The sequence below is a fragment of the Pelecanus crispus genome, chromosome 6, assembly GCF_030463565.1.
Source record: "Pelecanus crispus isolate bPelCri1 chromosome 6, bPelCri1.pri, whole genome shotgun sequence".
Lineage (NCBI taxonomy): Eukaryota > Metazoa > Chordata > Aves > Pelecaniformes > Pelecanidae > Pelecanus > Pelecanus crispus.
In genome coordinates, this window is record NC_134648.1 from 1,266,391 (window position 1) to 1,280,119 (window position 13,729).

The 13,729-nt window shown below is 48.4% G+C and overlaps 1 protein-coding gene across 1 annotated transcript in view; it reads left to right on the top strand.

Moving 5' to 3' along the window:
- Positions 1-13,729, top strand: part of PLCB2 (phospholipase C beta 2) — a 46,856-nt gene that overhangs the window by 32,519 nt on the left and 608 nt on the right. The window contains exons 21-31 of the mRNA XM_009490708.2: positions 521-620; positions 895-999; positions 2,034-2,119; positions 2,217-2,313; positions 3,973-4,026; positions 5,581-5,791; positions 6,029-6,197; positions 7,890-7,966; positions 11,101-11,196; positions 12,376-12,433; positions 13,128-13,214. Coding sequence (XP_009488983.1) covers positions 521-620; positions 895-999; positions 2,034-2,119; positions 2,217-2,313; positions 3,973-4,026; positions 5,581-5,791; positions 6,029-6,197; positions 7,890-7,966; positions 11,101-11,196; positions 12,376-12,433; positions 13,128-13,214 — 1,140 coding nt within the window. The remainder of the gene's footprint in view (positions 1-520; positions 621-894; positions 1,000-2,033; positions 2,120-2,216; positions 2,314-3,972; positions 4,027-5,580; positions 5,792-6,028; positions 6,198-7,889; positions 7,967-11,100; positions 11,197-12,375; positions 12,434-13,127; positions 13,215-13,729) is intronic.

Sequence of the window (13,729 nt, forward strand, 5' to 3'; positions counted from 1 at the left end):
ACTGTGAAATAGCAGATATTTTCAGCCTGCTTGGGATGTGGTAGATAAATATTATCCTCATTTCAGAAAACACTTTCAGGCTTCAGTTCTGGCAGAATCATTTTTAGTTCATTTTACGGCAGAAGAAAATGGGGGAGGAGGGAGGCAAGAGCCCTTACGGCAAAGTTACCGTGCTTGCTAAATTATCCTAGTCGTTCCCTTCTCTGGTGAATTGCTTCCTGGAAGCTGCAGTTTGGAGGGTTTGTTGCCCCATTTTTTCTTTCGGTAAACTGCCCTCCTGTGATCCTGTGCAGTCTCTCCCCTGAGAAGCCTGGGTTTTGTGGAGTTTCTGTGAATTTAGTTAGGTCTGTAATAAACCGTCGCCTTAAATTACAAGATGCAGACACAGGCAGTGACTTCCTTGGAGAGATAGCATTGTTTTGGTGGAAGGAGGAGAGAGTAAAGTTCTACTTAGTGAAGCCAGTATGCTGTCAGGAGTTGGAGGTCAGGACATTGGTGTCTTACTCTGTTTTTTCCTTAGATCATGATGCCTGAGTTGGCGTCTCTCAAAATTGTGGCTTGGGAGGAAGGAGGGAAGTTCATCGGTCATCGTGTCATTCCCGTTATTGCAGTGCACTCAGGTAAATTTTGTGGAAATTCCTTCAGCTTTTGTGCCCTTGAGACCTATCCATTGGTAGCTGTAAAGAAGATACGAACATCTGCATATTTTGCTACTTAATCTCCACTCCTGTAGGCAGCGGAGCCTTCAAATTCATCCTGTTATAGCCTTGGCTTAATTCTGTAACAGGCTCAGCATGCCCTTCTGTAAAGAGAGACTTTGTTTTGCTGTTGGAGCGCGCAGACAAGAAGGGACAGAGATTCTGTCAGCTAAGCACTTCTGCTTTCTGTTTTCAGGCTATCACCACGTTTGTCTCCGCAGTGAAAGTAACATGCCGCTCACCATGCCTTCTCTGTTTGTGTACCTGGAAATAAAGGACTACGTTCCTGATGCTTGGGCAGGTAGTACGCGTTAGAACACGCGTGGGGGGGTTGTCCTGGCTTTGTCCAAACTGATTCAGAAGCATTTTTCCAGCCCAGTGCTTTCCTGCTGCACCCTTAATTCCTTGTCAGGGTGGGCCTTGAGCGCATGCCAGCATCCTGTCACACCCTTGCTTGCAGCAGAAGGGACTGGATGCTTGCACTGTAACTGGGACTGGTTCCCAGTATGGGCCGATGCGCACATACCTGACGTGCAGCGCAGGTGTAACTCCGTCCCTCTGGTTTGGAATGGGTCGGTCTCTTCACGACTTCTATTTGATGGCAGGGAGAGGTTTCCTAGAGTGCAGAGGTGATAACTGTCAGGGGCTGACAGCAATGGGGTTTTAGAGAATAAGGGTTTAGGGAGCACAGGAGTGTGCTTCCCTGTTTGAAGAGAGGGAGGTTCTGGCTGGTACTGGGATACCGTGATCTTCCTTTAAAAAGGGGATGGTCAAACAGCGAGAGATGAATCGGGAAAGCCGCCCCACTGGAGGTATTAACAGCAAAACTTCTAACCATCACGAGCAAAGCCATGCAGAATGTAGCAGCATCAGCCGCAGAGGTTCTTGTGAATACTTCTCATGTTTACTCTCTCTTCCCCTGTGTTCATACAAATGAACCTTATTCATAGGAGAAGTCCCATGAAATCAATGGTTTTAACACATATTCCTAAAAAGACCAGGTTTACACAGAATTGGACTGGAATTGCAGCAGGGAGCTGTGCAGGTTAGGAAAATCTTAACCTGGCTTTGGATTTTGGGAGCAGTATGCTCTCTTCAGCTTCACAGAGCTGCCCTAAACATCAGGGGTGAGCCATCACCTCAGAAAGGGACTGAGGCGAAGGCGGTCCCCTCCCTTTGTGCTGCCGGGGAGAAGCTCGTTACAAGTAGAGAATACAAAATACCCCTTCCCCACAACTTCCTGTCCTAGGCCAGAAAGGAAACCAGAAGGCAACGAAAATCAGAGCACAACGAGTTATTTGATAATCCAAGCAAAGACCTCCTCTTTGTTTCTAGATCTGACTATTGCTCTCTCCAACCCCATTAAGTTCTTCAATCTGCAAAACGAGAGATCAGCTAAGCTAAAAGGTGGCTCGGTGGAGGTAAGTTTTTCCGAGTTCTCTTATTGTCTCTAAAACACATTGCATGGGTTCAGCCTGAAATAATAGAGCTTTGATTTACCTCTGATCTTTGTTTTAGAGGCTTGGCACACAGAGGAATTTCCCATCTGCTGAAACTAATGGGACACCAGACGCCACTGGAAAATACAGCACTCCTCTTCCTAACGGGCCTGCAGGTAAAGCTGTGGGTGTGGGGTGAGCTAAAAGTCGAAGGGAAAGCCTGTCCACTAAAAGGCTGGAAAGAGACAGTGCTGGAGGGTGAAGACCCTTGGTAATGGGGTCAGAACCTCTCAGGCCAAGTCACCAACTTAAATTCTGGTGCTTGTCATAAATGGCAAAAGCTGTAGGTACCCACTGACTCTTGGGCTGGAGAGAGTGTGACGTGCATGCTGCTTTTCCTCCACAACAGAAAAATAATCTCGGGTATCTACTGAGAGTACCAGGAAACAAGCTGAAGGCCCAGCTGCCGTGAACATCGTCTCTCCCCTCCAAGGCAGGGCTTACGTACCGGGGTAGTACTGCTGTCCCCTGTGCTGTCTTGCGCACGCGCTGAGGGCTCTGATAGAGGACCTCGGTGTGCCAGGTTCAGCGCAGAGTTCCCTGGGAGATAACTGCATTAGAGGGAACCGCTGTCCAGGGAAGAAGCAGCCTGTGGCAGAGATGTAGCCTTTCACCTTAAGTGAGAAACTGGAGGTCGGACATGGGTTTTGAGCAAAGACATGACAATTCTGGATATTTCTGAGACAAAGGTTTTAAGATCTGGCTTGGTTTTATCCCATAATACCTCACTGCTCCTCACCTCTTTCTGTAGATTACTGTTGACTTCTGACACTTTACGTATGTTTAGATCCCCCTGAAAACTTTTATTTTGTGAAACTGCACTTGCACCAAAGTCCAGTTCTATAATACTTTGGACCTTTAAAGATTAGTAATTTTATTCATCAGCTCAGATGAACACCAAACTCTTCATAAGATCCATTACAAGTTCAGTGAACAAATCCCACATCTGGCGTACTGCAAGAGCGGGAATGGAGTGCAGTCCTGTGTTTTGACCACTGGACTAAATGGGGAGCCATTAACGTAACAAGGGCAAAACTACTTAACTCTGACCATCAGACGAGTTGGAAAAAAGTTAACGGATTTGCTTAAATAGAAATCAAAAGACAAAGTCAGCCTTTATTACTGGGTTTAAAGAAGCTCTAGCAGAGAAAGATTTTCCCAACAGTATCTTTGTTCCTTTCATACTGGCACCTTCTTGGCCTTACAAAACAAGATAGCCAACAAACATTAAAGGTGTAGTATTGGTGAAAGTGCAGAGGAAACGTTCCTCAAACATGCTTCTAATCCAAACTAATTGATAGAGTAATTGCAGGTTAGGTAAGAACATGTCCCCTGCCATGCACTTAGATTACCTCATTCTGTTCAATTCTGTTTTATAGTAATTGACAGCTTACCACTATTTCTTCCATATTAACTGTATCAATGTGATGAGTGTCCTTTCAAATAGGTTGGTATCAAAACAATCAGTTTCCTCAAATTTCAGACCAGAACATCCTTCTCACCTAATCAAAACAAGTTTCCATGTGCCAAATCATCACCAGCAACATTCAGCAAATGTCCTTTTTCTCTGGCAAGGCAGAGAATCCTGTTCCCTTTCTGCTCTGCTTTTTAACAAAGTTCCCAAGCACTTAAGCATCTCAGCAGCTTAATTAATTCCTTTGTATTCACACCAACATCCTTCGTGTGGCCCATGTTCTTGATGAGCTTTCCACTGTCCCTTTTCAACCCGAAGATCCAAGATAGAACATAAACAGGAACCTCTTTTGTGATTTCAGGAGCAGCGGCGTTCGCCAAGGACAAAAACATGATAGAAGTGACGCAGATTGCAGGTAACTCCTCTCGTGCCGTTCGCATGGGCTAAAGCCCTGTCAGTCATCTTACATTCCCTCTCTGCCCAATTTCTGGATGGGATAGAGATGAAGCCTGTTTTGCAAATTAAAAAAGACCTGACCCAACCCCGCACTGAAGACAAACCACATGAATCTTTGGGCTCGGGGACCCGGTTTCCCTGCCTGCGGCACCGTTTGCCCATTCTGACAACTGCGGCGGGGTGCAGTGAGCTCTCGGGCTGGGCCTGAGCTCACACAGGTCTCAAGGAGGACAGAGGCTTGGAGTTGCCATGGCCTGTGCCTTACACAGGCTGGGCCACTGTCGTCTGCACAGGTGGGTCAGAAGAGCTTTGGGCTGCTCCAGCTTTAGCCCTCTGAGGCCACTGGCCACAGCAGCACTGCAGCGAGTCAACTTTATAGCCAGGTAGGAGGCTGGGGCTGTCACACGAGTTCTGCGCTGGCCAGGTTCGATGGTTCCTTTGCCCTGACTAAACCAGAGGTGATGTGGCCGCAGGGAGTCTTCAGCACGCGTGCACCCGCTGTAATAACGTACTGTTCACCTGCTTTTCTGCATCTTAATGCAGTGTGATGCAAATCAGTACAAAACGCTAATAACCAGCGTGCCTAATTACGCCACAAAACTGAACTGAAGGCACAAGAGTAAACCTGTGTTGCACTCGGGGTATTTTGCCAAGTAAGTTTTGTTTTTAAAAGTTATTCCTGAAGAAAAATGTTCCCCTGGACAGAACTATGATTACATTAAATACATAGTCTGGTAAAAGGCATCACATAATACGGAAGCCTAGCGGGCTCTGGTTTGAGAGTCGAGACTTGTTGACTGAGAGACTTGCATTTAAGCTCTACCCTTGAGTTTCCTCAGTACGAGCCCTTTAGAGGGAGTTGACCCTGCACAGCACGGCATTGTGTTGCAGACACACCCACAAGTTCTGTTAATTTTTACACATTCCAAGCCAAAAAAAAAAAAAAAAAAAATATGTTATTTCCCCTGAGAAGATAACTCCCTGTGGCCTTTCTGCCACAGATAACCGCATCTGACTGACTTGCTACTGCCAGATAACGAGTTCTCCAACAGTTCACAGGCATCTTTTTCATCTGCCTCAAAAGCCCTTTCATTTATTCCTCAGAACTGAAGAAATGCCAGGCATTAAAACTGGAAGGGATGAAAGCACCTGTCACTGTAACTCAGTTTTGCAAAAAAAATCAGTAATGAAAGAACAAAGCTTCTCCCTTGCGATTAGAGCTGGCAGCTAGCTTGACAACCGTGCTATCTTTGGGATACTTTGAATTGTGGAAAAGGGTGCAAGGCACAAGACAGACAGACTGGCACATCGCCACCAGTGTGCTCCTCTGGCCAAAATACCAAAAGGCAGCAACTCTTCTGGCCATCCCCAGAGCTGCATGTAATGCTGAGGAGAGGGAGGAAAAGCTGAATGAAGGCAGTGCTGAAAAAACCTGTCTGGCCCCAAAAGGCATCACAGCAGGTTGAGAAATGCTGGGTGAGAGAAAACGGCCTCTCTTTATTTTGTGTTTTAGAGCCTCAGACAGCCAGCCTCGCAGAACTGCAGCAGATGAAGCTCTTTCTGAAGCTGCTGAAGAAGCAGGAGAAGGAACTGAGGGAGCTGGAGCGGAAAGGAAGTAAACGGAGGGAGGAGCTGCTGCAGAAATATTCTGTACTCTTTTTGGAGCCTGGCTGCTATGGAGGCAAGAAAAAGATGATACACAGTAGGAAAACCCAGAAGAAGAGGTAAGTGCAGCACAGGGTCTCCAGCAGGGCCTGGCCTGTGGGTCACCTCCCCAAACCAAAGCAGAGGGATCCCCGAGAGAAACACGGGCTCCCCTTCTCTGAAGGCAGCATGGCGCGGTGCGGGCATCCACGTCTCCCTGGCTTTATAGGACATCAGATGTTCCGACTCGGCGGGGGGGAGGTCAGGGTTGTGTCGGCAGCTCTAGAAGCAGCGCAGCTGCTCTATCTGTTCTGCAGGAGTTCTGCGACAGGTGATGTTGCTACGTGTGCAAATCCTGTAGAGATGGCAGAAAGCATCGATAGCCGCGTTTTGGAACTGAGAGAGAGGCTGGAGATGGACCTCATCCAACTCAGGGAGGAACACCATGATGGGATTCGAAGAAAGAAAGAGCAGCACGCCACAGAGGTAAGGACTGCAAGTGTCAACAGAAAATGTAGCCTAGGAGAGCCCCTGCAAGGACAGCTTGAAAAACCAATTTCTTCACTAAACTGTGAGCTTGGAAATGTGGCCACAGGGCAGAAAACACCCCTCAGAGCAATTGTCAGGTCCATGCAAGACAACTGAGAATGCAGACAGTGAGGCTTATTTGTTAGAAGCTATAAAAATCGAGCAGAAACATTTTTAAAGGTCTGCAATTTGAAAAAAAAAATTGAGCAGCACTGCCCTGGATCACATCAGGCTCCACCTGCTTAAAGTCTTCTGACAGCTTACTTGGGGTTAACGTGGCATTTATTGGCTTCATCCACTGCCAGGTGCCAGCTCTCTAGGAGCACGGGTGCATGAGGCTGTACCACGCTTCTCCTGGCTCCCTGCGTGATGCTGTACCGCCAGAGCTAGGGTGACGCACAGGTTCACCAGCGGCAACCATCAGAGCGTTACGGACGTGCCGTAGGGGCAACCACGCTCACCACCGTCGCTCAGCCAGGACAGATGGTGCGTGGGAACAGAGCAGCCATTGCCGCATCTGTGCTAATAAAACGAAGGCCTTGTGAGGGACAGTACTCCTAGACCATTGCTTAGCACTGACAGCGGGGCTGGATCTCATTCCTCTTGAGATCTGGAAAGCGTTTTGCTGTTTGACTTAGTAGAAGTCAGCGGCCACGTAAGAATGTGCCAGTTGAGTCCTGCAAGGGCATCGGTGTGTCCCCCACCTTACGCAAACGCCAGCAAGAGACAGCGTAATGCCTGGCAGTGAAGTGCAGTCCACAAGATGGTGATGATAAATACAGCGTACGCCATTCGTTCCAGTGAAAGGGGGATGATTCCAGGATTTGGAGGCCTTTTCCCATCATTATTTTCCGAAGGAGTTTGCAGCATATGTCTTAAATCTTAGGTTCCCTGGTGCACTTTGGCTTGACAAGCACCTTGCAAGCTGTCTACAAGACTGGCTGGTCTAGCCTATACGAGCCCTGAGGGGGGAAAAAAAAACCCTGCCTCATGAGAACTAGCTTACCTGGAAATCACGCTTATCACCAGAGAGAGAAGCCAAGGGAATAAAACATCCTTGTCTCACAAGTCTGTCAAAGACTGTGAGATTTAGTGGGCAAGGCTACAAAAAGGAAATAAAACCCCTTGAGTTCTCACTGCACAGCACGTAGCTCAGCAGCCGGGGTTTTTCCTTTCAGGCTGTCTGTCAGCAGGCAGGTCTCACTGCACTGGCACTCACTCTGCCAGGAGTTTCCACAGAACTTTGTTTCCACAAGACAGAAGGCCCATGCTCTTGCTGGCTCTGTTGTTTGGAAGGCAAGCCCTACTGCTGTCTCCCACCTACCCACAAGTGCGGTGAATCTGGAGCCGCCTCCTGCACAAAGAGCTAGGAAGCTGTCCATAGAGAGAACCTAGAGGTGAGCGACGTGGCTCACGGAGTAGCTTTCGGAGCCTTGGTGGAGTCAGTCCGCGGGCATGGTCCGGTCTGTGTGCGCGTCTGAACTCGCTGTTGTGGTGCACGGGTTTGCGCAGAGCCTCATGGATTAGCTGGCCCCTGGAATTCAGTGCAGGGAGGGATAAAGCTGAATCTGGTGGTAATTAGATGCGGATGGTGTGCTGCGTCTCATCTTGGCTGGCCTGGTTTTGATCTTGTTTTCATCCCTTGAACAGCAAGTTACCAAGATAACAGAGCTAGCCAGAGAGAAGCAGACGGCTGAGCTGAAGGCGCTGAAGGAGTCATCAGAAAGGTAAACGTAGTATTTGAATAACAAAGTAATAATGCATAGCTCTTATCTGGGGTAGCATTTTCTGCTAGATCTCAAAGCGCTGTACTAGACAGTGAGCAAGTGCAGGGGAGGAGAAGCACTTCTTTTACTTTGAGAAACTGAGGCACAGCGACATGGCACAGGGTCTCGCACAGTTACACAGTGGCAGTGGTGGGAAGACAGCTCTTATCTCGTGATCTCCAGAGCAGTGTGCCTGCCATGAGGCACCAAACAGGGTACTGGCATTCACGCTGCAGTAAAAGTAGCCTCGACTGACTAATTCAGAAAGATAGGGAAAAAGACTGCTGGTCACTGGATGTCATCTGTCTGCTGTAGTCAGTACCTCACACACTCCCCTCCAGGGACTGATCAGCTCAGTCTGCGAAGTGAATTGAGCATCTTGGCTCCAATACTTCAATAAACTGGCGGAATCAAGCCACCAATTTCTAGCCAGGCATTTATCCATTTGTTCTTGCAATAACATTGTCCTGAAGCTAAAATCCTCACTCATTTCTTCTTCCCATTAAATACTCTCTCAGCCTTTAGTTGCTAAGTCATGCAAAACTTCCTCTTTTCGTGTCCTCCATCAAGACAGAGTCTCTGTTTCTCTCAGCTACTCAGCATATAGGATGGCCCTGCAGAGGGATCTGGTCAGGCTGGACCGATGGGCCGAGGCCAGTTGTATGGGGTTCAACGAGGCCAAGTGCCGGGTGCTGCCCTTGGGTCACAACAAGCCCATGCAACGCTACAGGCTTGGGGAAGAGTGGCTGGAAAGCTGCCCAGCAGCAAAGGACCTGGGGGTGTTGGTCGACAGCGGCTGAACATGAGCCAGCAGTGTGCCCAGGTGGCCAAGAAGGCCAACAGCATCCTGGCTTGTGTCAGGAACAGTGTGGCCAGCAGGAGCAGGGAGGTGATTGTTCCCCTGTACTCGGCACTGGTGAGGCTGCACCTGGAATCCTGTGTCCAGTTTTGGGCCCCGCAGTACAAGAAGGACATTGAGGTGCTGGAGCGTGTCCAGAGAAGGGGAACGGAGCTGGGGAAGGGTCTGGAGCACAGGGCTGGTGGGGAGCGGCTGAGGGAGCTGGGGGTGTTCAGCCTGGAGAAGAGGAGGCTGAGGGGAGACCTGATCGCTCTGCAGCTCCTGACAGGAGGGGGCAGGGAGGGGGGTGTTGGGCTCTTCTCCCAAGTAACCAGCGACAGGATGAGAGGAAATGGCCTCAAGCTGCACCAGGGGAGGTTTAGGTTGAATATTTGGAAAAATTTCGTCGTGAAAAGTGTAGTCAAGCATTGGAACAGGCTGCCCAGAGAGGCGGTGGAGTCCCCATCCCTGGAGGGGTTCAAAAAATGGGCAGAGGTGGCACTTTGGGACATGGTTTAGTCTAGTCTACCCTTAATTGGTTTAGTGGTGGACTTGGTAGTGTTAGGTTAATGGTTGGACTGGGTGATCTTAAAGGTCTTTTCCAACCTAAACAATTCTATGATTCTATATTCGGACAAGACTTAAGAAAAGCAGGTCAAGTAACTGAGTAATGGTTTGCTAGCAACACGATGTACTAAAGTACAGTCACATCTACAGCTGGCTGTGAGGAGCTCCAGAAAGATTTAAAGCTTTTGAGCCACAGGCAATAAAATGGCAGTTAAATTCAGTGTGAATAAATTGAAAATAATGTGAATGGAAACCATAGCTCAACTGTACACAGGGGTAAGCTATTGTGACTCAGGACAGAGATCTTTAAGTGCTGTGGGTACTTCTCTCAAACAGCTCATCATTCACAGCTCTGCACTGGCCAAACAGAATTTTTGGAATTGTATGGAAAAAAAAAAAAAGGATTCAAAGTCAGCATTATGCCACTAGATCCATCGCCACAGTGCAGTCACATTTTCAGGATGCCATCTTGAACAAAAAGCTTTGAAGAGCAAGAAGGGGGTGGCAAGGACAGTCAGCAGTGCGGAGCAATTTTTGCACAAAAAGGAACTGAACGGGACTCAGCCTGGAGAACAGATGATTGAGGGCGATGCCACAGAAGTGTGTAAAATCATGAATGGTATGGAGAAGAAGAATAGGGAAGTGATTACTCCCTGTTTCTTGTAAGAGAAGCGTGGGGCACCCAGTGAAGTTCTCAGGGAGTACTTCTGTCACACAGCTTATAAATTGGGTTGTTTTCCTCTCGGGGCAGGGAGCTCTGAAGTCCAGACGCAGAGCTAACCCCCAAGGTATGAGAGACATTCATGGCAGATAGATGCATAGAAGCTGGAGGATAGACTGGACGCTAGGAAGGTGGAGGAAGGAAAAAATGACCACTTGTGCTACCACTTGTTCTCTTTCTTACACTTCTCTTAAGTGCACACTCCTTCCAAGGTTGGAGGCAGGACACCAGGCCGCTGGGCCGCAAGCGTGACGTTCATTCTGCTGCCCCCCTTAGCAGCTGTCCTCTCGCTGTCATTTTGTACAGCATGGCCAAGATCGGTACTGGGGGGTGTCAGCAGCCCCTCGGGCCCCGACGCCAGCACCCTCCTCCGTCCATCTTGTCACGTTCTCCGGGCTGCGGTTGGCATTTCTGATGGTCAGGGGCACAGACCTTACATTTTCTGGGTTTTGTTCTTTTCATCTTTCCTGCTGGTTGATCAAACGCCTTTTAAGTGTTTATGGTTTCTGCTTTGCAAGTCGCATCCCATAGTTTATGTGCCTGTCTGCTTGCTTCAGGTCGTCTTCTTAGGTATACTATATAGACATGTAGTGCCTTCTTTTCTTTTTTTTTTTCCCCTCCCCCGCCCCCCCCTTTTCTTTTTTAATTTAGCAGTGTAAGTACTTTCAGCAAGTCTCCTGCTACTCAAGAGGAACCTAATGTAAGTATACAATACAGCCTAATTATATAACATGTTTTTTTCTCCTGTCCCTTTGTTATGACTCTCTTTTAAAAAAAAAAAAAAAAAAAAAAGAAAAAACTACAGGACTTAAAATATTCTTAAGACTTGGGGCTTTGTGCTGCACAATCACTCAAACTTTTTGCTTTTCTGGACAGTGGAGCACTCCAGAGAGCAAACGCAGGAGGCTGCTTCAGTCTCGGGGGTTTGTAACCAGTCCTGTCTCTCACAGCACTCTCTTCTCTCCACAGCAATATTAAAGACATTAAGAAGAAGCTGGAGGCAAAGAGAGTGGACCGAATCCAGACCATGATGAGGAATACCAGTGACAAGGCTGCTCAGGAGAGGTACGGGGGCAGACGTTACTGGGCTCTGTCTATGCAGAGCACGAGCTGTGCTGCTCCGGGCAGGGGACAGCGCTGCACCACCACCTCTGTCACCAACAGGGAAACTTTTTAAAGCAGCCAGACGGGCAGTGGCAGAGCTGTAGGGGTCAGGGAAGGTGTGCTGGCCTGCCCTCACTCCTGCCTTAGTGCTTTTTCTCCGCTGCATTCCAGTACGCGGGCATACACGCAGTGAAGCCAAACATCTGCTCCCTAGCTGTAGCGATAACGTCATTCCTGCAGTCACTGCTGACGGTGGCTTCCGGAGCTTTCTCCGTAGGCTTCATTTTTTTGTGTAAGGCAGTCAGGAAGATCGGTTTCACTTACTGGACTTCCAAATAGCCTGAGAGGAGTAGTGCCTTAGCAATGCCCCCTGCCCTGCCACGGGGAGTAGGAGCTCATACGGAAATGCAGGGGGAGGTCATTACAGGTGGAGAAATTGTACCTTGAAGACAAGGCTCCCAGGCACCCGTCTCTGGCGCTCTTACGTGATATGTAAGCTTCTTGCTGACGTGACGACGTACCTTCCAGTCACTTCAGCTGACACCCGAGAGCGCTTCCAAACACTTCCTGCCTACCCCCATGCCTTGGTGGGTGTTTATCTCCCCTAGAATCAAAGGCAGGTCTTCCCCAGCCTCTCTAGAATCTGCTTGTAATCAGTTCCAGCACCCAGCTCGGTTAAGGGGTTGTGTTTAGGCACATAATGGCCGCAGCCTGCCTTCCCATGCGTTGTTACAAAAATAATACCCTGCTGCTGAGCCTGCATATTCAAGTACTGCACGATAGGAACCCATTGTAACAGCTCTGCGCGTTCAAGGGTACGGCAGAGCGGACGCTACCGCCTTTGTTTCTGGCTCACAGCAAGGTCCTTGTGCTGTCTGTTAAGCTGAAAAAAATTAGAATTTTGCATCTAATTATTTGGCTTATGTCTCAGTCAAATTTGAATGGTGTTTTATTTGCCTTTCCTAAAATTACAGCAATCCCTCAGTGTGGGAGGACGCTGAGAATGTAGCACACCTGTCTTTCTGTGTGGGCACTAGCAGGCCTGTCCTACCGTATGGTACTTTATATAAAACCTGTTTATCAATTCTGATAAAGATAACAGATGGAGTATAGGTTTTTATACATTTCCTTCCTTTAAAGGTTGAAGAAGGAAATTAATAACTCTCACATTCAGGAAGTGGTGCAAACAATCAAACTGGTAAGTTCTCCTGTGACGGTCTGCCACAGCATCTCTGTTTTCTGCAAAGTGGGGGGTGTCGTGTGTACGTCATCGGCGTGCCTCGCAGTCAGAGCGCGAGCTCTCGGAGGCGTTTAAAGCCCATTAACTTGCTGCTGCATCGAGGACTCTGGGACAGCCAAAGTGCAGCTGAAGACAGCTCCTGCCCTTACTAAAATACCACAGGCCCTCCAGGGTCTAGCCGGTCCTCCTACCTGGTCAGAGATGCAGCGCGAACAGAGCCGTCCGGGGTATTTTGCATTTCTAATTGAGGGGTTTTTCTGAAGCACAACTAACGAGCAGTGTAACCCCACATCTATTTAATAATGTGCAGAATTTTGCAGAAGGGGGAGGAGACCCAAAGGATCTCATCTCTGCCCTTCAGAGACCCATCCCCTTGTTGAGCAGACGCTCTCTGTGTGTGTACATAGGGGTGTGTGTATGCACTCTCACACGTGCATGCTCTTGCAATGCTTCCCCAGCACCGGAGTTCAGAGTCCTGAGTACTACACAGGTAACTCTGAGCCAGCAGAAATTGTTCAGAAGTGGGAATGAGGGGGATAACCATGGCATGTGCGCTGTAACTCTGCGTCTCGCTGTCACAAGCTTGGGCTGGCTAAAGCATTTGTTTATAAAAACTTAAATATGAGTGGGGTTAATTTTTTTCTTTTTAAAGGTGACAGAAAAGACAGCCAGGTATCAGCAGAAACTGGAAGAGAAGCAGGCAGACAACCTGAGAACAATCAAGGAGAAAGAAAGCCAGGTAAAGGCAAAGATGAAGCTCAGGGTCAATGCTGTTACTCAGTACAGTAAATCCAAAATACTAGAGGGGATCAGTCTGCCTTGTGCATTCTTTAATTAATGCTACACTCATCCTCCACACACACACTCCAGCTGCCCACTCCTCAGTACGCTGAGAAAATGAATGACTTAGAAGGTGGTTCTGCAGGAGCCTACACTGATCTAACTCAGTGAGGTGCCGCACTCCTACACTCCCTGTGCCAGCACTAGCATTCATCTAACCATACAAACCCCCCCCTGAATTTAAAGTGGGATGGAAACGCGTCTTTAGAAAAGATGAGGCTCATCCCCGAGCTCCTCAAGCTCTCAAAACACACACAACGCATTCATGCTCTTTCAAGGTTGATGTGAACATGCAGTCTCAATTCATCAAACTGTGGTGCAAATCAGAGTAACGTGAATCAGCAATCCTCCCCGCTTTCAAAGATTGCTTGGGGGGTGGAGACACATCATTCAGCATAGGGTTGAGGCCAAAAT